At 44.5% G+C, this 25,481-nt stretch overlaps 1 protein-coding gene across 3 annotated transcripts in view; it reads left to right on the top strand.

The window, feature by feature from the left end:
• LOC137374285 (phosphorylase b kinase regulatory subunit alpha, liver isoform-like) overlaps positions 1–25,481 on the top strand; it is a 285,712-nt gene that overhangs the window by 155,615 nt on the left and 104,616 nt on the right. For all 3 annotated transcript variants that reach the window (XM_068040091.1, XM_068040092.1, XM_068040090.1), the window contains exons 23-27: positions 1,070–1,226; positions 1,607–1,686; positions 15,951–16,029; positions 16,123–16,252; positions 21,627–21,728. In XM_068040091.1, coding sequence (XP_067896192.1) covers positions 1,070–1,226; positions 1,607–1,686; positions 15,951–16,029; positions 16,123–16,252; positions 21,627–21,728 — 548 coding nt within the window. The remainder of the gene's footprint in view (positions 1–1,069; positions 1,227–1,606; positions 1,687–15,950; positions 16,030–16,122; positions 16,253–21,626; positions 21,729–25,481) is intronic.

The following is a 25,481-nucleotide window of genomic DNA, read 5'->3' as shown; positions in this document are numbered from 1 at the left end:
CTCTCCGGCCACTCCGCTCCCCCCTCACTGCTCTCTTGGCCGCTCTGCTCCCCCCCTCGCTGCTCTCTTTGCCGCTCTGCTCCCCCCCTCGCTGCTCTCTCCGGTCGCTCTGCTCCCCCCCGTTCCCGCTCCGCGCACCCCCCCCCCGCCGTCACCGTCCCGCTCCGCTTCCCCCCGCCCCCCCCGTCACCGGCCTGCTCCGCTCCCCCGCTCTCTCCCTCCAGCCATTGTGTGCTGCCATGTGTTTAGGTTAGGTTGCCTTCGTGTGATTATTTGAGCAGTGCCATCTTTAGTCCTGGCAGCTGCCTGAAGTCACAGACTGACGCTTTAGTGGCACAGGCTGCATTTGCGCATGTGTGACTGCAGCGCCACCTCGTGGTAGCATTGTCAGCAAATGCAGCCTATTCTGAATGTGACTGTGCAGCCTGTACTGGTGTGTACAGTACACAGTGTATTTCCAACAGTTTAAGCCTGTAGAGTAACTACACCAAACAACTATCTGCAACTCTGGTTTGGAATTTGGCTGAATGGCAGGGGCCAGAGACTATGGGCAATGGGCAGGTACTCTAATTGGCAGCATGTGAATAGGGTGTCCAGCAAGAATCTGTGTTAGGGCCTCAATTATTAATGACATACATGATGAAAAAGAAACACCCATATCCAAATTTGCTGCTGACGCAAAGATAGATGGCATTGTAAGCAGTGCAAATTACAAAGAAATATTAATAGATTAAGTGAATAGGCAAAACTGTAACAGATGAATTTTGATGTGGACAAATGTGAGATCATTTACTTTGGATCTAAAAAGGACAGAACAGGGTACTTTCTAAAAAGATCCAAGACTGTGTCCTCCTGTCCCCAGTTCTTGCTCTCACCCTCCAACCAGGCAGTCAAAATTCATGCCGTACTTTTGCCCCCATGTGGTTTTGGACTTGGCAAGGGATGGAAACTCTAATCTCCTGGTGTTTTGTTATCAAACATTTATCAGTGCGAAAAGAGCTCAATGTTGAAATACGTGATTATAATTTGCACTAAAGGATATTTCCTGCTCCATTTCTTCCTGATCCAGGGGCCCTGACTGGGACACTAACGTTGGGGGACAGAGTTGTGCAACAGTACGAAGCCTGATGACTGAGCTGTATAGTAAGGCCGGCCAGAACCGTGACTGGGGATTAATCCGCTACATTTCAGGCATGCTCAGGAAGAGGATTGAAGTCCTTGCGGAGGTATGTGGGAACCACCATTTAGCGTGCTGCTGTAAGTCACAATGTGCTGCACTGATCTCAACCTGGCTGTCAAGGTGATTATTGTGACAGATTTAAAACTCTCGCACTGAGAGCTGTCCAAACAGATAGGATGAAATGTCTGTCATGCTTTAAGCACAATCCATTGCACTCGAGCATTGCTGTTATAAATCACCCACAATACGATCTGAGAAATTGTCATGCAGGATTATCTGGGTTAGTAGCTGAGTAGTTTTACAATAACGAATGCCACGTTAAGTGTTGAGAATTGTTTTGAATGAGGCTAATTCCTGGGCTTTCAATGTTGATGCTTTGTTACCATTGATTGGAACTGTCTGATTGGCTTCCTGTTTGATGTGTAGGCTTGTACAGCACTGCTGTCACATCAGAAACAATTGACTGTTGGTCTTCCACCAGAACCACGTGAGCGAACCATCACAGCGTGAGTATATTAAATTTACTTGAGGGGTCTTGATAGAGTGAATAAGGAGCAACTTTTACCATTGGCAGGACGGTCAGTATCCAGAGGAAACAGATTCAAGATAATTGGCAAGAAAAACAGAGGAGGACATGTGGAGAAATGTTTTTACACAGTGAGTTGTGATCTGAAATGCACTGCCTGAAAGGGTAGTGGAAGCAGATTCAATAACAAATTTCAAGAGGGAATTGGATAAATGCTTAAAGGGAACATTTGCAGGGCCATGGGGAAAGAGTGGGGAGTGAGAGTAATTAGATAGCAGCACAGGCACAATGGCCTCATTCTGTTCCATTGAACTTCCACAGTATAATGAACGATGATCTGTAAATTTGAAACTTGTTACCAAGACAACAGGATTTTTTATGTTGTGTGTACTATAACTGCTTGCTGTGGCCAAGGCCCACTTGCTATTGGATTTCCGCTTGCCCAAGCTTGTTCTACTCAGCGGCTACTTCACCAGTCTTGTTTCAGATAATGATCATGTGGAACCAGTACGTCCAAACATTCGGATTGAAGGAGGCTAGTTAGAACTTAGCAATATCTTATTCAAACTCTTGAAATGTAATGCACAGCAAATTATGCATTATTAGTATGTTTATAGTTTTCAAAATTTCTTAAATGCATTTGCATATATCAAACATTTATGATGCATCATTACACATAAACCGAAGTATATTACATGTGGCCTAAGCAACGTCTGTATTTTAATAGCCCTTGGTTAATAGCTAAGGGTGTTTGTTAGCTTAAAAATTGTTACTGGTTCCACCAATATAAATAAATGGAAACAAGTTTTAACAATGAAATGTCTGTCATCTTGGATCAATCTTGATTCCAGGGATCCCCTGCGAAGGAGAATAATCACTGGTGGATCTACCTCTCTTAGCTGGACAGTGTATAGGTGTCAGCCTTGGCCTAGTGGTAGCACTCTTACCTCTGAATAACAGGGTCATGGGTTCAAGCCCCACTCCAGGAAACATGATCTCGGCTGATACTTAACGTATTGGTCTGCACTTTGTAGTAGTAATGACAGTGAAACTGTCAATTTACTGCTCTGAAACTGACAGCAACTTCTAGAGTCCCCACATACGCAGTTAAATGTGGAAATCCAGCAGTTGCCGTCAGTGATTCTATGGTCTCCAGAGGATGTGCTATTGAAGTCCCCTTAAACTTCAATCTGGGAAATCATTTGATTTGGCAAGAGTTTGCCCTTTTACATGATTGGACTCGCTGGGGCAAAGGAGATTGAAAAAATCCTTGAAAAAGTTACACCTTGATGAATGAGGTGTAACTGGGTTTTTAATGGTGTACTAACTTCATAATTACTGCTAAGCACCCTCACTGGCTCTGAAAAGCTAATTTTATGTTTGTGGAATATCACATTTCTCCATTATGATTTTAAAAAGTTCACATTTTTAAACAAATTTTTTAAACAATTTTAAACAAAGTTTATAATTCAACTTCTACCTTAACCCTATGTTTATGGCCCAATCATTTATTTCACTCTCTAAAAATTTTAATTACTTTTTTTGACTTGTATTTCACTTCCTGGTTTGCTGTCTATTAGAATACTTCAATGTGATTGGCTACTTGCCCCACTCGATGATATCACTGTTGCTGGATGCCTAGAGATCCCCTTGACTTTGTGCCAGGTTCAAACTGCTGGGGTAGGGGAGATCCATGTCATAGAGATCACTAGGCCTTTGTGGGCAGCTTTCTTTGAGTTCAGAGGTGAGCGCCATTGCTTCGCCACTGACCCCAAAATCTGGGCCAATCTGAAGTGCTGCCTTTCAGATGAGACATTAAACAAAGGTTCTGTTACTTTTTCAGGCGGATATAAAACTTTCCATTTCTGTACTCAAAAAAAGCACAAAAGAGTTCTCATGGTGTCATTCAAACATTTATCCCTCAACCAACAACATTAAAACAGATTTCCTAGTCATTTATCTCAATACTGTTTGTGGGACATTTTTGTGACAAACTGGTTGTTCTTGCTTACACGTTGGCAAGTGACCTAGAGTCTTAGTCATTTACGGCACAGAAGGAGGCCATTTGGCCAATAGAGTCCATGCTGGCTCTCCACTCTGCTATCCAGTCAGTCTCACTCCCCCATTCGATCCCTGTAGCCCTGCAAGTTTATTTCCTTCAAGTGCCTATCCAGTTTCCTTTTGAAGTCAGTGATTGTCTCTGCTTCCACCACCCTTGTGAGCAGCGAGTTCCAGGTCATTACCACCCACTGTGTAAAAAAGTGTTTCCTCATATTCCACTTGCATCTCTTCCCCAAAACCTTCAATCTGTGCCCCCTAGCCCTTGTACCATCAGTTAATGGGAACAGTTTTGCCTTGTCTAACTTATCTAAGCCTGTCAGAATCTTGTACAACCCTATCAAATTTCCCTTCAATATCCTTTGCTCCAGGGAGATCAACCCCAGGTTTTCCAACCTAACATTGTAACTCAAATCCCTCATCCCTGGAACCATTCTGGTAAATCCCCTCTGCACCCTCTCAAGGACCCTCACATCCTTCCTAAAGTGTGGTGACCAGAACTGGATACAATACTCTAGTTCGGGTCTAACCAGAGCTTTATAAAGGTTCAGCATAACTTCCCTGTTTTTGTACTCTCTATTTATGAAGCACAAGATCCCATATGCTTTGATAACTATTCTCTCAATATTTCCTGCCACCTTCAAAGATTGATGCACATGCATCCCCAGGTTTCTCTGTTCCTGCACACTCTTTAGAACTCTCCCATTAAGTATATATTGCCTCTCCCTATTCCTTCCATCAAAATGCATCACCTCAAACCTGCCTGTATTAAATTTCATCTGCCACCTGTCTGCCCATTCTGCTAGCCTATCTATGTCCTGATGCAGGTGGTTCATATCATCCTCATTGTTTGCCACACCTCCGAGTTTGGGGTCATCAGCAAATTTTGAAATTCTATTCTGTATTCCAAGATCCAAGTCATTGATATATAGAAAAAAGCAGTGTCCTAGCATTTTGGGGAACACCACTGTCCACCGTCCTCCAGTCTAAGAAACTACTATTTCCTAAGACTTGCTGTTTTCTGTCCTTAAGCTAATTTTTTATCCAATTGGACACTGACCCTCCTATTCCATGAGCCTCAATCTTGTTAACCAGCCTTTTATGTGGTGTCTTATCAAATGCTTTCTTAAACTCATATCGACAGCATCCACCACATTCCTTCATCAACCTTCTCTGTCACTTAATCAAAAAATTCAAATAGGTTAGTGAAGCATGATCAGCCTTTTACAAATCTGTGCTGACTTAATTAACTCAAACCTCTCTATGTGCCTGTTGATTTTATTTCCCTGATTATTGTTTCTAAAACCTTCCCCACCACTGATGTTAAACTAACTGTCCTGTAGTTGCTCGGACTGTCCTTACACCCTTTCTTGAATTCAGATGTCACATTTGCCACTCTCCAATCCTCTGGCATCTCCCCCATAGCCACGGAAGATCGGAAGATTATGACAAGCCCTTCCGTTATCTCCATATCCACTTCCTTTGGCATCCTGGGATGTAAACCATCTGGACCAGGTGGCATAGCCAGCCTCTTCAGTACTTCCCCCCCACCCCTCTCAATTTTTACCCTATCCATTGCCTCTAGCTAAGTGAAAGAGGACTAACTGATTAAAAACAGTATGTACGGGAGAATTGGAAAATACATGAACAAGAATTGATGTTTACATTGTATTACATAGGATATACAACACAGAAGCAGGCCATTAGGCCCAACCAGTCCATGCAAGCATTGAGCCTCCTCCCATCCTTTCACATCGAATTCTATCAGCATTACCCTCTATTCCCTTCTCCCTTATATGCTTCTTTAGCCACCCCTTAAATGCATCTATACAATTCCCTTCAACCACTCCCTGTGGTAGTCGGTTCTCATACCTCTCTGGGTAAAGAAGGTTTCTTTGAATTCCCTATTGAATTTCTTGGTGACTATCTTATATTGATGGCCTCTTTTGCTCTTCACCACAAGTGGAAACATTCTCCCTGTATCCACTCTATCAAAACAATCTATAATTTTAAAGACCTCTATTAGGTCACCCCTCAGTCTTCTCTTTTCAAGAGAGGAGCCCTAGCCTGTTTATCATAGAATCATAGAGTCATACAGCGCAGAAACAGGCCCTTCGGCCCATCGTATCTGTGCCAGCCATCAAGCATCCACCTATTCTAATCCCATTTTCCAGCACTTGGCCCACAGCCTTGTATGCTATGGCGTTTCAATTGCTCATCAAAATACTTAGTAAATGTTGTGAGGGTTCCTGCCTCTACCACCTGCGGCACAGTGGCGCAGTGGTTAGCACCGCAGCCTCACAGCTCCAGCGACCCGGGTTCAATTCTGGGTACTGCCTGTGTGGAGTTTGCAAGTTCTCCCTGTGTCAGCGTGGGTTTTCTCCGGGTGCTCCAGTTTCCTCCCACATGCCAAAGACTTGCAGATTGATAGGTTAATTGGCCATTATAAATTGCCCCTAGTATAGGTAGGTGGTAGGGAAATATAGGGACAGGTGGGGATGTGGTAGGAATATGGGATTAGTGTAGGATTAGTGTAAATGGATGGTTGATGGTCGGCACAGACTCGGTGGGCCGAAGGGCCTGTTTCAGTGCTGTATCTCTAAACTAAACTTCAGGCAGTGCGTTCCAGATTCCAACCACCCTCTGGGTGAAAAACAAATTCCTCAACTCCCCTCTAAACCTTCTGCCCCTTACCTTGAATCTATGCCCCCTGGTTATTGACCACACCGCTAAGGGAAAAAGATTGTTCCTATCTAACCTATCAATGCCCCTCATAATTTTGTATACCTCAATCATGTTGTTCCCCCCCACCCCCCGCCCCTCAGCCTTCTCTGCTCTAAGGAAAACAACCCTAGCCTTTTCAGTCTCTCTTCATAGCTGAAATGCTCCAGCCCAGGCAACATCCTGGTGAATCTCCTCTGCACCCTCTCCAGTGCAATCACATCCTTCCTATAGTGTGGTGTCCAGAACTGTACACAGTACTCCAGCTGTGGCCTAACTAGTGTTTTATACAGCTCCATCATAACCTCCCTGCTCTTATATTCTATGCCTCGGCAAATAAAGGCATGTATCCCATATGCCTTCCTAACCACCTTATCTACCTGTGCTGCTGACTTCAGTGATCTATGGACAAATACACCAAGGTCCCTCTGACCCTCTGTACTTCCTCAGGTCCTCCCATCCATTGTATATTCCTTTGCCTTGTTAGTCCTCCCAAAATGCAACACCTCACACTTCTCAGGATTAAATTCCATTTGCCATTGCTCTGCCCATCTTACCAGCCCATCTATATTGTCCTGTAATCTAAGGCTTTCCTCCTCACTATTTACGACACCACCAATTTTCGTGTCATCTGCGAACTTACTGATCATACCTCCTATATTCACGTCTAAATCAATAATGTACACTACAAACAGCAAGGGTCCCAGCACCAATCCCTGCAGTACACCACTGGTCACAGGCTTCCACTCGCAGAAACAGCCCTCGACCATCACCCTCTGCCTCCTTCCACAAAGTCAATTTTAGATCCAATTTGCCAAATTGCCCTGGATCCCATGGGCTCTTACCTTCTTGACCAATCTCCCATGCAGGACCTTATCAAAAGCCTTACTGAAGTCCGTGTAGACTACATCAACTGCTTTACCCTCATCCACACATCCAGTCACCACCTCAAAAAATTCAATCAAATTAGTTAGACATGATCTCTCCCTGACAAAGCCATGCTGACTATCCCTGATTAATCCCTGCCTCTCCTAGTGGAGATTAATCCTGTCCCTCAGAATTTTTCCCAATAGTTTCCCAACCACTGATGTTAAACTCACCGGCCTGTAATTACCTGGTTTATCCCTACTACCCTTCTTGAATAATGGCATCACATTCACTGTCCTCCAGTCCTCTGGTATCTTCTCCTCATTTTATTTTCCAAAAATATAGTTTATTCATAAAAATCTGTAAAACACTACATTACAAAACAGTTCAAAACAGTTCCAAGTTGACATTCCAGAAAGTGCGAATGAAATCAGTTTTCTTCAATACAGAACGTGAGTTGTCTCACAACCCTTCCATTCCATTTTACATGCAATGTACATTGGCATGACATAATAAAAAAACATTTTGGTGTATACAGCCCGAGGGGTTTTACACGGGTTCTAGCCCCTCAGTTCACTATGGCGGGAGGACCTTACCCAGTGGCCTTTCCCCATTGAGCCTTTGCGGCTGCTGCCCCAAGCATCAATGTATCCCTCAGCATGTAGTCCTGGACCGTGGAATGTGCCAGTCTGCAACACTCGGTCATGGACAACCTTTGCACTGGAAGACCAGAAAGTTTCAGGCAGACCAAAGAGCATCTTTCACCGAGTTGATGGTCCTCCAGCATCAGTTGATGTTTGTATCCGCGTGCGTCCCTGGGAACAGACCGTAGAGCACAGACTTCTGGCAAAAACAGAAAGACAGATTATTATCTGAACAGCGATGGATTGGGAAAGGGGGAGGTGCAGTGAGACCTGAGTGTTCTTGTGCACCAGTCGCTGAAAGTAAGCATGCAGGTGCAGCAGGCAGTTAAGAAGGCAAATGGTATGTTGGCCTTCATAGTGAGAGGATTCAAGTACAGGAGCAAGGAGGTTTTGCTGCAATTATACAGGGCGTTGGTGAGGCCACATCTGGAATATTGTATGCAGTTTTGGTCTCCTTATCTGAGGAAGGATGTTCTTGCTATGGAGGGAGTGCAGCGAAGGTTTACCAGACTGATTCCTGGGATGGCGGGACTGACGAATGAGGAGAGATTGAGTCGATTAGGCTTGTATTCACTAGAGTTTAGAAGAATGAGAGGGGATCTCATAGAACCCTGCAAAATTCTAACAGGACTGGACAGACTAGATGCAGGAAGGATGTTCCCGATGGCGGGGGAGTCCAGGACCAGGGGTCACAGTCTAAGGATAAAGGGTAAGCCATTTAGGACTGAGATGAAAAGGGATTTCTTCACCCAGAGAGTGGTGAACCTGTGGAATTCTCTACCACAGAAAGCAGTTGAGGCCAAATCATTAAATGTATTCAAGAATGAGTTAGATATAGTTCTTAGGGTTAAAGGAATCAAAGGATATGGGGAGAACGCGGGAACAGGCTACTGAGTTTGGATGATCAACCATGATCGTATAGAATGGCGGAGCAGACTTGGAAGGCCGAATGGCCTACTCCTCCTATTTTTCTATGTTTCTATGTTTTTCCGACGTTACCAAACTGCTCAGAATGAATCTCGACAAAAACTGCTGCATCTCTTTCCACACCTGCTTTGTAAAGGCACATTCCAGACGGAGGTGGGCAACTGTCTCTTCCCCATCACTGCCACCTTGAGGGCTGCGTGCGGAGGCGGTGAGACTCTGGGTGTGCAGGAAGGATCTCCCTTCTCACCACCAGCCAAGCTATGTCTTGGTGCTTGTTTGAAAGTTCTGGCCATGAGACATTCTGCCAAATAGCCTGTTCACCTTTTTTTTCCCCAAAATATACTTTATTCATAAAAATCTGTTTAAAAAAAAAAAAATACATTACAAAACAGTTCAAAACAGCACCAAGTTGACAGTAAAAAAAGTGGAAAGGAGATCATTTTCCTTCAATACAGGAGTGAGTTGCCTCACAACCCTTCCATTTCATTTTACATACCATGTACATTTTGCAGCAAACCCATATTTTCTGGATACAGCCCGAGGGGTTTCCCATGGCTCCAGGCCCTCCGTTCACTTTGGTGGTGGGACCTTACACAGTGGTCTTTCCCCATTGAGTCTTTGCTGCGGCAGCCCCAAGCTTTAGTGCGTGCCTCAGCACATAGTCCTGGACCTTGGAATGTGCCAGTCTGCAACACTCGGTCGTGGACAACTCTTTGCGCTGGAAGACCAGCAAGTTTCGGGCAGACCAAAGAGCATCTTTCACCGAATTGATGGTCCTCCAGCAGCAGTTGATGTTTACCTCGGTGTGCGTCCCTGGGTACAGCCCGTAGAGCACAGACTCCTGTGATAGCTGCTTGGAATGAACCTCAATAAAAACCACTGCATCTCTTTCCACACCTGCTTTGCAAAGACACATTCCAGAAGGAGATGGGCAACAGTCTCTTACCCACTGCATCCACCTCGAGGGCAGTGTGTGGAGGGGGCAAGACTCTGGGCGTGCAGGAAGGATCTGACAGGGAGGGCTCTTCTCACCACCAGCCAAGCTACATCTTGGTGTTTGTTTGAAAGTTCTGATGATGAGGCATTCTGCCAAATGACTTTGGCAGTCTGTTCGGGGAACCATCCGACCGGATCCACCATCTCCTTTTCCCATAGGGCCTTGAGGACATTCCGTGCAGACCACTGCCTGATGGATTGGTGGTCAAAGGTGTTTTTCCACAGAAACTTTTCCATGAAGGATAGGTGGTGCGGCACGGTCCAACTGGATGGAGCGTTCCGCGGCAATGTGACTAGACCCATCCTTCACAACACCGGGGACAGATAGAACCTCAGCACTTGGTGTTTGCGTATTGGGGCTGTGCGCACAGCTTGATGCAGCCGAGCACGAAGGTGATCATCAGGTTGAGGGCGACGTTGGATACATTTTTCCCGCCCTTATCCAGAGGTTTGAACATCGTGTCCCTCCAGAACCGGTCCATTTTAGATCCTCAGATAAAGTGGAAAGTGGTTCGGGTAACTGCCACGGCGCAGGAGTGGGGTAAGGGCCAGACCTGCGCCATGTACAGCGACAACGTGAGCGCCTCGCACCTGATGATCAGGTTCTTACCCACAATGGAGAGAGAATGCTGCTCCCACATGCTCAGTTTATGGTGTACCCTGGCTACTCACTCCCTCCAGGTTTTGGTCCACGCCCCGGCCCTTCCGAACCATATCCCCAGCACCTTCAGGTAGTCTGACCTGCCGGTGAAGGGGACAAAGGATCGGTCGGCCCAGTTCCCAAAGAACATGGCCTTGCTCTTGCCGTGGTTACCTTTGGCTCCCGAGGCCAGTTCGAACTGGTCGCAGATGTTCATCAGTCCGCGAACAGACAGCAGATCCGAGCAGAAGACAACGACGCCATCCATGTGCAGGGAGGTTTTAACCTGAGTGCCTCCGCTGCCTGGGATTGTCACCCTTCTTATGCTCGCATCCTTCCTAATAGATTCAGCAAAGGGTTCAATACAGCAAACAAACAAGACAGGGGGGAGAGGACAGCCCTGTCTGACTCCAGATTGGATCGGGAAATTTTCTGATTCCCACCCATTAATTGAGACTGCGCTACTGATGTTTGATTAGATTGATTAGAGATACAGCACTGAAACAGGCCCTTCGGCCCATCGAGTCTGTGCCGAACATCAACCACCCATTTATACTAATCCTACACTAATCCCATATTCCTACCAAACATCCCCACCTGTCCTTATATTTCCCTACCACCTACCTATACTAGTGACAATTTATAATGGCCAATTTACCTATCAACCTGCAAGTCTTTTGGCTTGTGGGAGGAAACCGGAGCACCCGGAGGAAACCCACGCAGACACAGGGAGAACTTGCAAACTCCACACAGGCAGTACCCGGAATCGAACCCGGGTCCCTGGAGCTGTGAGGCTGCGGTGCTAACCACTGCGCCACTGTGCCACCCATTGTGTAGAGCAGTTTGATCCAATTGCAGATTCTCTCCCCAGACCCCATTTTGGAGAGCCAATAGCCTGTTCATCCTTTCCTGATAGGCATTGTGTCACAGGTCTGGTATCATTCTTGTAAGCTTGTCAGCCACGGTATTTATGTGGCTGTTCCACATCAGCGATGGTAATGCCGTTGAATGTCCAGGGGAGATGGTTAGATTCTCTCTTGTTGAAGATGGGTCATTGCTTGTGTGGAGCGAATATTATTTGACCAGAATTGTACACTGTACTCCCAAGCGTGGTCTAACCAGGGTTCAATACAAGTTTAGCAAAACTGCTTTACTTTTCAATTCTAACCCTCTAGAAATAAACCCAAGTGCTTGGTTTGTTTTTTTCTAGCCATATTGACCTATGTCACATCTTTTAGTGATTTGTGAATTTGTACTCCCAGATTCCTTTGCTTCTCTATCCCATCTAAATTCGTCTTTTCCCAGTAATATGTGACCACCTTATTTTTCTTACCAAACTGTAATAGCTGATATTTATGTTGAAATTCATTCACCAATTATATTCCTATTCTTCAAGTTTATTAATGTCCTCCTGTAGTTTGGTGCAGTCCTTCTCAGTATTGACTATCCCCCCCAATTTGGTGTCATCTGCAAACTTAGAAATTGTGTTGTTAATTCCAAATTCTAAATGGTTAATATAAACAGCAGTGGTGTCAGCACTGATCCTTGTGGGACCCGATTTCCTACCTTCTGCCACTCTGAAGAGCTACCTTTGACCTCCACTGAGCTCTGACAAAAGGTCATCGACCTGAGATATTGTGCTGAAAATTTGGGGCCCTCCCTAAAGGAATGAATGGAGGCGGGGAGCCCTGAACATCCTGGCGGTGGGCAGCATGTCAATTTCAAGGTGCTGGTCCCACTGCCGCCGGTAATCACCAGGGTGGGGGGATTGCGGGGAGTGGTGGTTGAGGGTGGAACAGGGATTTGGCTGTCCTCCCAGATGAGGCCAATTAAGACGGTTGAAAAACTTTATATTTGTAAAGGGGTGGACAGGTAACTCACATCTGCAGAACCTGACCAGTTAGGTACACAGTGAGGGCATCATCCCAGCCCCATTAGAGAGCCAGTGGGACCCCCTGGCATCACGGGGACAGAACAGTGGGACTCAGAAGACTGCCAATCACAATTGGGCAGCAACCTGCCCAGACGGAAGGCTCCAATTGCCAATGGGCACATGGCTGTAAGATTTTAAGCCCAAGGGTGATGAGGGACAATACCCTCTGCAGGAAGGGGAAAACTCTGGGCATCAGGAGGGCATGTGAGAGGAAAGAGGAGAAGGAAGACAACAGAGGCCAACCCTCAATACAGGATGTACTGCTGGAGATGAAGCTACCTGGAGATGGCCAAGACCCAGTGTCACAGGAGGCTTTGATTTTCCAGGCAGATGTTCACAGACATCTGTGCCCTCATTGCCAAAGACCTCCTCGCAGTACGGTCACCATGCCCCACCAGTAGCCGTCAAAGTCACTGTGGCCTTGAACGTCTTCACTTCTGGTTCCTTCCAAGGATCAACCTTAGTGGCATCTTGCAAACAGCTGCACATCGCTGGATCTTGCAGGTCACTGATGCTCTCCTGCAAGAGCTGGACAGCACATTCATTTAATGACAGACACAGCCTAGCAGGCACAGAAGGCAGTGAGTTTTGCCTCTGCTACTGGATTCCCCCAGGTGCAGGGCATGATCGACTGCATCCATATGGCAATTGTGGCACCCAGCGATCGGGCAGTGATATCCATCAACAAGAAGGGCTTCTATTCCTCAACATCCATCTGGTCTGTGACCACATAAGTGACCACCATGTGTGTGCTCGCTTTCCTGACAGCTGCTATGATTCCTTAATCTTCTGCCAGTCCAGGCTGCCAACCCAACCCCCAAAGTGTATGGATGGATTTGTTACAAGAGGTTTTATTTTGTACTCGGAACATAGAATTCTGTGTGTTTTGAAAACTGAGAAAGGATTTTTGCTCAGTGGAAGACACCTGCAAATAGTTGGAATTCCTACAATGTGTTGAAAAGAAGTTCAAAGCAGAAGTTGAACATTATGGGTGCTTTGAAAGGAAGTTGAACTTACACAAGGACAGGAAAGTAGGCAGTTTCAAGGAAACCACAGGGGTTTGGCCTTCCTCAGAGCAGTTTTCTTTGAATGACCAGAGACACTGTGTCTGGACATGTGACCATGTTCAGAAAGGTTTTGTTTCACTTTGGACCCTTTAAAAAAGCCAGTGAGTTGGACAAAGAGCAAATTTTTGAAATCTTTGTTTTGACCTCCCTGGAGCAAGAGAGGAAGACCCAGAGAAAAAAAGACTTCTCTCTGTAAAGGAATCCTACATCTCTTGAGATGAATCCCTGCATCCAATGTGGTTTCTGTTACCTTCTCTGTTTTGGGAGATCCTGAAATATGAAGAATTCTTCTACTGCTAAACTGCTGCTTCAAAACCCAAACAGACCCGTTGCTTTACCCCTGAAGGAAGACTTGTGTGAACGCCTACCCATTACAGACAGTTCGCCAAACTCACCTGGAGAGACTTCAAATGGCATCCGACTATTCAACTCTGGGACATCTCACCATACTGAAAACATCCTACCAGAACATGATAAACTCAATTATTTTTATTATTCGTCTATTCCTAAGAAACAGTTGTAAACCAAAACTCCTTTTTCCCCGGGTTAACCGTTTTGTTTAATGTGTGTGTATGAGGGTTAAGGAGTTTCTTATATATATATATATTTATCTCAATTGTAGTTATGGCCTATTATTTCTTTTCTAATAAACACTGTTGTTTAAAGAAACCTGGTTTGCTGTGCTTTATTCTGGGGGACAAATAGAGTACCTAATTTGACTATTCTTTGGTAGGTGAAAAACTTTCTTGATATGATGTGACCTGTGGAGTAGTGGGTCTGAATTAACAGTGCATTACTCCTGCCTTGGTCGTAACAGGATCCGAGAGAACAAGGGAAATCCCTTGAAGAAATGGCTACTGACCCCTCTACAGGAGCCCCAGACAGAGGCACAGGGGCAATACAACCAATGCCACCCGCTCAGCAGGGCAACTATTGAGCAGGCCATCGGGCTTCTGAATATGTGATTCCAGTGCATGGACCGGTTGGGTGGTACCCTCCAATACCTTCCTGCAAGAGTCATGGTCATTGTGATGGTCTGCAGCGGTCTCCATAACATGGCCCTCCAGAGAGGTGTGGACCTTGAGGACAGTGAGACCTGGAAGGAGACAGCTCATCGGGGAAGGAGCAAGAGTAGGAGGTGATAGAGGGAGAGGAAGAACAGGCGAAGGAAGATGACGCTGAACAGAGAGGTGCCTGCTGCACAATGAGGCGGCCTCCTCCTGCCACCACCACCCCCCCCCCCCCACCCTCCCCAGGAAGAGAGCCTTCCTCCTCTCCCTGATGGCCTCCAGCGTTAGATCCAGTTGGCATCAATGAAGTGAGGGTCAGCTCAGGTACCAGGCCACTGGCTCCCCTGTTACATTTTGCTTTCCTCTGGAGCAGTGGAAGGCTTTCGCACAAATCACAGATCTCTCCCTCAGGACCACCAGCAGCCTCAGTGATTGCTGCCGTGGGGAGTCTAAATGAGTTCCACACTACATCTGACCGACCTCCTTTCCCATCCCCACTGGCTCTAACTGGACAGGAAACACATCTCCAAATCAATTAAGGGCTCATCCCTGTGAAAATCTGAACTTTAATCAGTTTCCCACCAGAAGAGGGTTTCTGACCCAAAAACAAATCCAGCTCCTGTTTGCCACCTCTGTGATGAAAATTCAGCTTGTTAACTCTGTTTCTCTCTCCACAGATGCTAGCAGACCTGCTGAGTACTTCCAGCATTATCCATCTTAATTTCAGATTTCCGCAGCATTTTGCTTTTTCCTCACCCCTATTCTCTGCTGCCAGCTGGTATCTGTTCTGCTAGTTGTCCTTCTGATTCCACATGCTTTAGCCTTATTCATTATTCTATAATGTGATAACTTATTGAAAGCTTTTTGGAAATGTAGGTATGTTACATCTACTTCATTACTCTTGTCTATTCTCTCTGTTAGTTCTTCAAAGAATTCAATCAAGTTTCTCAAGCAACTTTTGAAATTCATTCAATTTTTGAACTTCATTATTTCGTAATAAAACCAGAAAGTGCTGGAAATACTCAGCAGGTCTGGCAGCATCTGTGGAGAGAGAAACAGAGTTAACGTTTCAGCTCTGTGACCTTTCATTCCCAACCTGAAACGTTAACTCTTATTCCCTCTCTCGACAGATGCTGCCAGACCTGCTGAGTAATGCCAGCACTTTCTGGTTTCATTTCAGGTTTCCAGTCTCCACAGTATTTTGCTTTTATTCATTATGATGTTTTTGGTTTCTAGGTGTGTTTCACGACATATTTAGTGATGGGGTATTACACCAATATCAAAACATGGCATTTTCAAATGTTTTCCAAAATTGTTCCATCTGCATAAAATAATTATTTGAAAGACCAGAATATCCTTACAGCTTCCTTTTATTTTCTAGTCCTTTGCCACCTGATGAACTAACGCAGCTTATTTATGAAGCAAGTGGACAAGACATTAGCCTAGCAGTCCTTACCCAGGTACGATCTCAGCGGGTGTATTTGTTAATGGGTGTTGTTAGTTGGTCCACTACCGTATTTATCTTGTGTTTCTGCACTTTGTATTTACCTCAGGAAATCATGGTTTACCTTGCGATGTATGTCAGGACAGAGCCCTGTCTCTTTGCAGAAATGCTCAGACTGAGAATTGGACTCATCATTCAGGTGATGGCCACAGAGCTTGCTTATAGTCTCAGCTGTTCAGGTATGAATGTATAAACTATTTGGTGAGCAGGGCATGCGATAAACTGCATCTTTACTGCCATTTCTTCTGTTTTTTTGTTGCTCAGTTTACCCCTGTGTCTCCTGAAGACTTTGACGTGTTTCAGAAAATGATCTCTTGGTTTGGACAGTGAGCATCAGCAGTTCGTTCATCTGTCCTTGGCTGATTAATGTGTGTATGTAATGTGTGAGTGTGTTCACTCACTTTCACTCACTGGGTACTGATCACAAGCAGGGATATTGACAGTATAGTTGTAACTGGTGTAAGGCCATTTCTTGGATCATCTTGAAGTTTTTTTAGTGCTGTTATAAAGCCAACCAGGTAGTTTGACTGCAATGGTGACATTAATGAACACTTGCAACAAGTTTTGCTTTATTCCAGTGTCAGTGGTGTTGATCATTAAACTCCACTCTACTGAATGTGAAAATGGTAATGCCTTAAAATTGTATCATAAATACTGACCATTTGTAAGGGTTTTTTATGTATTCAGTCACATGTATTTTGTCAGTTTAATTCCGGGAGTGTCAAAATTCTGTTCTGCAGTAGATTACCACCTAGTGCCCGATATCATGAAACAAGTGTTACCACAACCAAGGTTGTCAATATTTTGCATTTACCAGTGAATCTATTCCTTGCTACTTTCCTATCTTGTAATAGGCCCATTCAAACATTTAAGCATGTGTGTAAAGAAATTATATGCAAATGTTTCTGTGCAGGGCTTTTTTTTATTCGTTCGGGGGATGTGGGCGTCACTGGCTAGGTACAGACTTGGAAGGTGCTGTTGAAGGAGCATTGGTACATTGCTGCAGTGCATCTTGTAGATGGTACACACTGCTGTCACTGTGCATTGGTGGTGGAGGGAGTGAATGTTGAAGGTGGTGGATGGGGTGCCAGTCAAGTGGGCTGCTTTGTCCAGGATAATGTCGAACTGCTGGAGTGGTGTTGGAGCTGCACCCATCCAGATAAATGGAGAGTATTCCATCACACTCCTGACTTGTGTATTGGAGATGGTAGACAGACATTGGGGAGACAGGAGGTGAGTTACTCGTCGCAGAGTTCCCAGCCTCTGACCTCCTCTTGTAGCCTTGGTATTTATATGGCTACACCAGTTCAGTTTCTGGTCAATGGTAACACCCAGGTTGTTGATAGTGGGGGATTCAGTGATTGTAATGCCATTGAATGTCAAGGGGAGATAGTTAGATTCTCTCTTGTTGGAGATGGTTATTGCCTGGCACTTGGTGTGTGTGAATGTTACTTGCCACTTATCAGCCCAAGCCTGGATGTTGTCCAGGTCTTGCTGCATATGGACATGTATGCTTCAGTATCTGAGGAGTCACGAATGGTACTGAATATTGTGCAATCATTAGCGAACATCCCCACTTCTGACCTTATGATGGAGGGAAGGTCATTGATGAAGCAGCTGAAGATGGTTGGAGATTCAGTGATTGTAATATCATTGAATGTTAAGGGGGGATGGTTAGATTCTCTCTTGTTGGAGATGGTCATTGCCTGGCACTTGTGTGGTGTGAATGTTACTTGCCACTTATCAGCCCAAGCCTGGATATTGTCCAGGTCTTGCTGCATTTCTACACGGACTGCTTCAGTATCTGAGGAGTCACGAATGGTGCTGAACATTCTGCAATCATCAGTGAACATCCCCACTTCTGACCTTATGATTGAAGGAAGGTCATTGATGAAGCAGCTGGAGATGTTTGAGCCTAGGACACTACCCTGAGGAACTCCTGCAGTGATGTCCTGGAGCTCAGATGATTGACCTCCAACAACCACAACCATCTTCCTTTGTGCTAGGTACAACGCCAACCAGCAGAGAGTTTTCCCCCTGATTCCCATTGACTCCAGTTTTGTTAGGACTCCTTGATACCATACTTGATCAAATGCTGCCTTGATGCCAAGGGCAGTCACTCTCACCTCATCTCTTGAGTCCAACTCTTTTGTCCAAGTTTGAACCATGGCTGTAATGAGGTCAGGAGCTGAGTGGCCCTGGCAGAACCCAAACTGAGCATCACTGAGCAGATTATTGCTAAGCAAGTGCTGCTTGATAGCACTGTGGACGATACCTTCCATCACTTTACTGATGATCGAGCGTGGACTGATGGGACGGTAATTGACCGGTTTTGATTTGGCCTACTTAGGAAATAAGACATACCTAGGAAATTTTCCACATTGCTGGGTAGATGCCTGTCTGTAACTGTACTGGAACAGCTTGGCTAGGGGCATGGTTAGTTCTGGAGCACAGGTCTTCAGTACTATTGCTGGAATATTGTCAGGGCCCATAGCTTTGCAGTATCCAGTGCCTTCAGTCGTTTCTTGATATCACATGGCGTGAATCTGATTGGCTGAAGACTGGTATCTGTGATGCTGAGGATCTCAGGAGGAGGCCGAGATGGATCATCCACTCGCCACTTCTGGATGAGGATTGTTGCAACTGCTTCAGTCTTGTCTTTTGCACTGATGTGCTGGGCTCCCCCATCATTGAGGATGGGGATATTTGTGGAGCCTTTTCCTCCAGTTAGTTGTTTAATCATCCACCACCATTCACAACTGGATGACAGTACTGCAGAGCTTAGATCTGATCCTTTAGTTGTGGGATCGCTTAGCTCTGTCTATCGCATGCTGCTTCTGCTGTTTGGCATGCAAGTAGTCCTGTGTTGTAGCTTCATCAGGCTCTCATTTTGAGATATGCCTGGTGCTGCTCTTGGCATGCCCTCTGCACTCTTCATTGAACCAGGGTTGGTCCCCCAGCTTGACAGTAAGAGTAGAGTGGGGGATATGCCAGGCCATGAGGTTACAGATTGTGGTTGAGTACAATTCTGCTGCTGCTGATGGTCCACAGCGCCTCATGGATGCCCGATTTTGAGTTGCTACATCTGTTCGAAATCTGTCCCATTTAGCACAGTGGTAGTGCCACATAACACGACGGTGGGCATCTCAGTGTGAAAATGGAACGTCGTCTCCACAAGGACTGTGTGGTGGTCACTCCTACCAGTACTGTCATGGACAGATGCATCTGCAACAGGTAGATTGGTGAGGATGAGGTCAAGGAGGTATTTCCCTCTTGTTGGTTCCCTCACCACCTGCCGCATACCCAGTCTAGCAGATATGTCCTTTAGGACTCGGCCAGCTCAGTCAGTAGTGGTGCTACCGAGCCACTCTTGATGATGGACAGTGAAGTCCTCACCCAGAGTACATTTTGTACCCTTACTATCCTTAGTGCTTCTTCCAATTTGTGTTCAACGTGGAGGAGTACTGATTCATCAGCTGAGGGCGGAGTGGTAGGTGGTAATCAGCAGGAGGTTTCCTTGCCCATGTTTGACCTGATGCCATGAGACTTCATGGGGTCCAGAGTCGATGTTGAGGACTCCCAGGGCAACTCCCTCCCAGCTGTATACCACTGTGTCACCACCTCTGGTGGGTCTGCCCTGCTGGTAGGACAGGACATACCCGGGGATGATGATGGCAGTGTCTGGGACATTGTCAGGTATGATTCCCTGAGTATGACTATGTCAGGCTGTTGCTTGACTAGTCTGTGGGACAGCTCTCCCAACTTTGGCACAAGCCCCCAGATGTTAGTGAGGAGGACTTTGCAGGGTCGACAGGGCTGGCTTTGCCGTTGTCGTTTCCGGTGCCTCAGTTGATGCCGGGTGGTCCGTCCGGTTTCATTCCTTTTCTTAGACTTTGTAGCTGTTTGATACAACTGAGTGGCTTGCTAGGATATTTCAGAGGGCATGTAAGAGTCAACCACATTGCTGTCAGTCTGGAGTTACATTTAGGCCAGACCAGGTAAGGACAGCAGATTTCCTTCCCTAAAGGACATTAGTGAACCAGATGGGTTTTTACAACAATCGACAATGGTTTAATGGTCACCATTAGACTAGCTTTTAATTCCAAATTTATTAATTGAATTCAAATTCGACCTTTTACCATGGTGGGATTCGAATCCATGTCCCCAGGAAAATAGCCTGGGGCTCTGGGTTACTAGTCCAGTGACATTACCACTACACCACTGCCTCCTGTACTGTGGCTGTATTGTGTCTTAACTTAAAGTATATTCATTAAACGTTGAATATTTTTGAAGTCTTCCTTTTCTGTTAGTGGACAGTACTACAATCTGAGTCTAGTTTGCTTAATTTGATTCTCTCCTTTTCTAATGCGCGGTTAATGGCAAAGCTCAGGGGTGTAACAAGAAGTGCAATCGAAGATACAGTTACTGAAATCTGAATATATTGTAAATAATTATTTTTAAAACTGATTGCTTTTGAAGTATGTTCAAGCCTCTAACAGCAGGTTGACCAACAAGAAGTTGCTTTTATAGAACTCATTTAACATTGAAAATGCTCCTTAATGCTATGTTGGTGGGCTGGGTTCTGTCGTGGGCATATATGTAAGAGAGGACAGAACAGGTATATTGCCTTGGCAGGAGAGTTAGGATATGTGACCAAAAAATTTGAGAAAGATTTTAAAGGCGGTGGTAGGGAGGTTTAAGCAGGGAATTCCAGAGAGCAGAGCCATTGCAGCAGAAGACTGATCCATGTTGCCAGACATGCTGAGTATTTCCAGCACTTTTTGTTTTTATTTCAGATTTCCAGCATCTGCAGTATTTTGCTTTCATTAAGATGTTGGAAAAATTGGGCTAGGTTTTTTTTTTATTTTCACTGCCTGGGCAGTAATCTGGTGGAATGGATTGAACTCCTATTAGAGAATCCACCTGCTTTTCATTGTCATTAAATTCAATGAAATCACGCAGGTTCTATAACAGACGGAAGATGTGATCTGCTGGATTACTGCTCAAATGGGAAAGGTACATATCTCCTGCACTGAGTCCAGAAGCGATAAAGCTGTAGGTAAGGGTTTCAGTGGTTGTCGGGTTGAGGTACTGGCAGAGATGAGAAATAAGCTGACCTGAAAGTGATGGATGAATAGAGTTTCGAGCTTAGCTTAAGGCTGAAAGAGCATCAGGGTTTTTTGCATAGTCTGAATTCATCTGAGTGATTAAAGGATTGGAATCAGTGGAAGGGCCTGGAATTTGTGGAGGGGGCCTGAAAAGAATGGTTTTGGTTGTGTTGGGGAAAATTTGCCTCATCCATGGTTGGACAGGCAGTTGGACAGCGCAGAGGTGGTTGATGAAAGCCCATCCCTCGATCTGCAGTGTACATGTGGAAACTAACCCTTTGGATTATGTCACTGTGCAAATGTGGAAAGGGAATGACATTTCTAAACTTAGCTCTCAACATTTTGTGATGTTCCCCGAGCCAAGTGTAGAGCAGCCGGAAACACGCTGTGTTAACCAATCTGTATTTGAATTGTTTTCTAAATTCCACCTTTGTTTCACATACAGAGGAAGAGGCTTCAGAGAATTTGATGAATCTGAGTCCTTTTGACATGAAGAAACTTCTGCATCATATTCTAAGTGGAAAGGAGTTTGGAGTAGAAAAAAGTGGTCAGTTTCAACATTATTTTCTAATACTAACTAAATAATGCTACTTAACAAGAACGAGGTTACTGTTACTACATTTTAAAAACATTGCTAAATTATTATTTGCTGTAAGTTTACTTACACAAATAATGTAACTATTTTTTGGCATAGACTACGGTTCTAAAATTGCCATGGTGGTGGTATTCTCATTCCCTTATTCCTCTGATCCTGAAGGCAGTTCCTAACACTGGCTCTGTGGACACCAACAACCTTCTCATACCTCATTACAAATGTCTTCTTCCGATGTGAGTCACAACCCCAGAGAAGTCTTTACCTTGCAGCAGAATACACTCCCACTCTGCCCGATGCTCTTGGATGCAAATATTGCCTTTTGATGAAACTTTCACTGCCGTACTGTTAGGATTGAGACATGGTCCAACACTCCTCACTCATGCTCACCGCAGAATGCAGCACTCATAAGCAGCGCTGTATGCCTCCCAAATATAATATAGCCTTTTGCATCTAGTGAATAGGATGTAGAGTGTCTCAGTGCTAACAGCCTAAACTTTAACTCTGGGTTATACTGCAAAACTGGATGTCTGCAATCATCATCTTCTCTCTCGGTTGGGTGTAAAACCCCATATTTCAAACTAATCTACAACTCGTTTATTAAAACAAAGCAATATGGATAGACACAGAGGTAAAAGTAAATCTGCATTAGTGCTTAATATTACACGATTGGAAAACACAAAGCTGTGAAACATATTCACTTCAGTGGATATGAATTGGAGAAGCAAATGAGTGATTGATGAAAAATGATACTTCACTGAACCCCTGTTAGCTGTAAAACACACAGTAGCACAACAAAATAGAAGACATTAAGTACATGGTTATATGCTTCTATTACGGCCTCAGTGAGACCGTTAATGTTAAAATACGAGATATGAACTCCCCAGACTGATTGAAGAATTACATGACAAGATTTCACATTTTAAGACTTTTACTACAATAACTAAACTAAAAGTCAACATTAACTAAACAGTACTTTGTAAATGGTTAATACACTAAATTACAATTATTAATTACAATTATTGCCTGGGATGGAACATTTAAGCTATGAATAGAGGCTGGATAGGCTTGGGTTGTTTTCGCTGGAGCAGAGAAGACTGAGGGTGACCTGATCGAGGTGTACAAGATTATGAGGGGCATGGACAGGGTGGATAGGGAGCAGCTGTTCCCCTTAGTTGAAGGGTCAGTTACGAGGGGACACAAGTTTAAGGTGAGGGGCAGGAGGTTTAAGGGGGATTTGAAGAAGAACTTTTTTACCCAGAGGGTGGTGACGGTCTGGATGAGCACTTGGCACGTCATAACATTCAAGGCTATGGGCCAAGTGCTGGCAAATGGGATTAGGTAGACAGGTCAGGTGTCTTTAATGCATCGGTGCAGACTCGATGGGCCGAAGGGCCTCTTCTGCACTGTATTATTCTGTGATTCTGTGAAGGGTATTCTTTAACTTATTAAAACACTTGAAAACCCCACACCACATTTATGTGTTACTGTGTCCTAATTGAAGCAATATCTTTGCAGATAAAAGTCCCAAACTCTTTCCAGTTGAATCTCCCAGTCCTTTTCAGTCAACATCCTCGTTGCTCACTTCTTCCAAGCACCTTTGACCTGAATTTAGATGAATGAGGTGATCTCTGGTGATGTTGGCCTTTTTTCCTCCACAAACCTCAGCTTTCGAATAGGGTTCAGTCTTCCAGCCTTTCACTGTATCTGTGTTCAGAGAGCAGATATTTTTTCTCTCTCTTCTGAGGCTGCTGGTCTTTATGTCTTCTGGTCTTTCTTACCGCCGCCAGACTTCTGAAAGCTTGTTGAATTTATCCAGAATCAAAAGTCAGTAGCCATTTGTCTTCTCCAATATGCACAAGTCTGGCCACACCTGAGCCTTCCTTTGTTTCCAGGTGTTAAAAATTACAACTTCAGTTTGCACCTTCAGAGCCCCTGGCTCCCGGTTTACAATCTGAGAGAGCGAAACCCACTGTTCTTCAGGTGTCACATCTTTGCATTCTGCTTTCAAAAGGGTTCCTTGTACGCATGGTAACCAAGATGCTTGGTTTGTTTCCGGACAGACTTGGTGTGAGGTCACTGCATTAAAGATCACAGTTTTTAAAACATAATCATACGATAAAGTCTAGGGTTCATAACGCCTCCCCCCTATAATTAGAAAATTCATTACTGTAGTAATGATATTTCTACAACATTATCAACATGTAACATTCCAATCATGGACATTTTACATTTTACACAGGTAACAACAACACTTTCACCTGTCTCAATTGTTTTCCTCCATTATACCCTTTTCTTAAATTCTGGATCGAGTGTCGGGAATTACATTGCTCTTCCCTGTAACGTACAATTTTTAGGGTAAATGGTGGTGGCACTTTTGCTATTTATTTAGTTGTTTAGAGAAGTAACTGACCAATCATTCAATTGCAGTATAATTATCCTGGAGTAACACTGCTCCTATTCCTACAGCATTGCCATCAACATTTACTTTAAAGGGTTTACCAAAATTTGGTGCCGCTAGGACAGGCTCATTTATTAAAATGGCCTTTAATTTCTCCAATAATTTCTCCAATGCCATTTCACAGGAATTTGTCCACTGGACCTTCAGATTTCTTTTTAAGAAATTTATCAGTGGGGTTACTACTGTACTGAAGTTAGGAATGGACTTTGGACAGAGCCCACACATCTCTATGAGTTACAACATCTTTTTTTGTCTTGGAACTGAAAAGTCTGATTGCCTGAACCTTGGCTTCTCAAGGCAACACTTGACCTTGACCCATGACATGCCCCAAATAGGTGACCTTAGGCTTAGCAAACTCGCTGTTCACCAAGTTTATTATCAAATTGGTCATTGAGTATTTTTAAGGCTGAGTTAAATAGATTCTTGATTGACAAGCGAGTCAAAGGTGATAGCAGGTAGACAAGAAAATAGAGTTGAGGCCGTAATCAGGTTATGTGAAAAGGGGCTGGCAGGAAGGTTTAAGGATGAATCCGATTTAGCTCCTGGTTTTCTTTGGCAAGGAATATTCGCCTAGTGCCTAAATTCAGTGAGGAAGGAGTTGAAATATATTTTGTAACCTTTGAAAAAGTTGCTACGAATTTGCAATTGCCGAAAAAAGTTGGACAATTTTATTGCAAAGTGTGTTAGTGGGAAAAGCGTTAGCGGTATAATCAATACTTTTGGAAGCATAGTCAAGTGACTATGAAATGGTTAACACTGCAGTTCTCAATGCTTATGAGTTGGTGCCTGAGGCCTTCAGGCAAAAAAATCAGATGTTAAAAAAAAGAAACAGAGCCAGAAATGTATGGAATTTGCTAGAGAGAAGGAAATAGGTGGTATTGGTCAATGAAGTCCACAGTTTTTAAAAGATAATCATACTATAAAGTCCAGCATTCATAACACTTCTCTTTTTGATATCCAATCTGGTCCAATGGAAGCTAAATGTTAATCATCACTGTGTCCCTTAAATTACCTCCCGCACTGACAGACTAGAGACTAAAGGACCTTAGAGATATAAATAACTTCAACAAACAATAGTTGACCTGGGATTGATTCCCAGGCAGCCATTTGTGACTCAGAAACTATGACTTTTAAAATTCCAGCTTGCTGACATTGCTGCATTTTAAATCCTCAGTGTCTGGGTCTAGCTGAAATATGTTTGAAAGGATAAGATACAACAACATTTTTGTTGCAGAATGTGTCCTCAT

Source organism: Heterodontus francisci, chromosome 10 (assembly GCF_036365525.1).
Source record: "Heterodontus francisci isolate sHetFra1 chromosome 10, sHetFra1.hap1, whole genome shotgun sequence".
NCBI classification, from domain to species: Eukaryota; Metazoa; Chordata; class Chondrichthyes; order Heterodontiformes; family Heterodontidae; genus Heterodontus; species Heterodontus francisci.
Note: the sequence above shows the minus strand (reverse complement) of the source record. Positions and strands in the feature narration are given on the sequence as shown.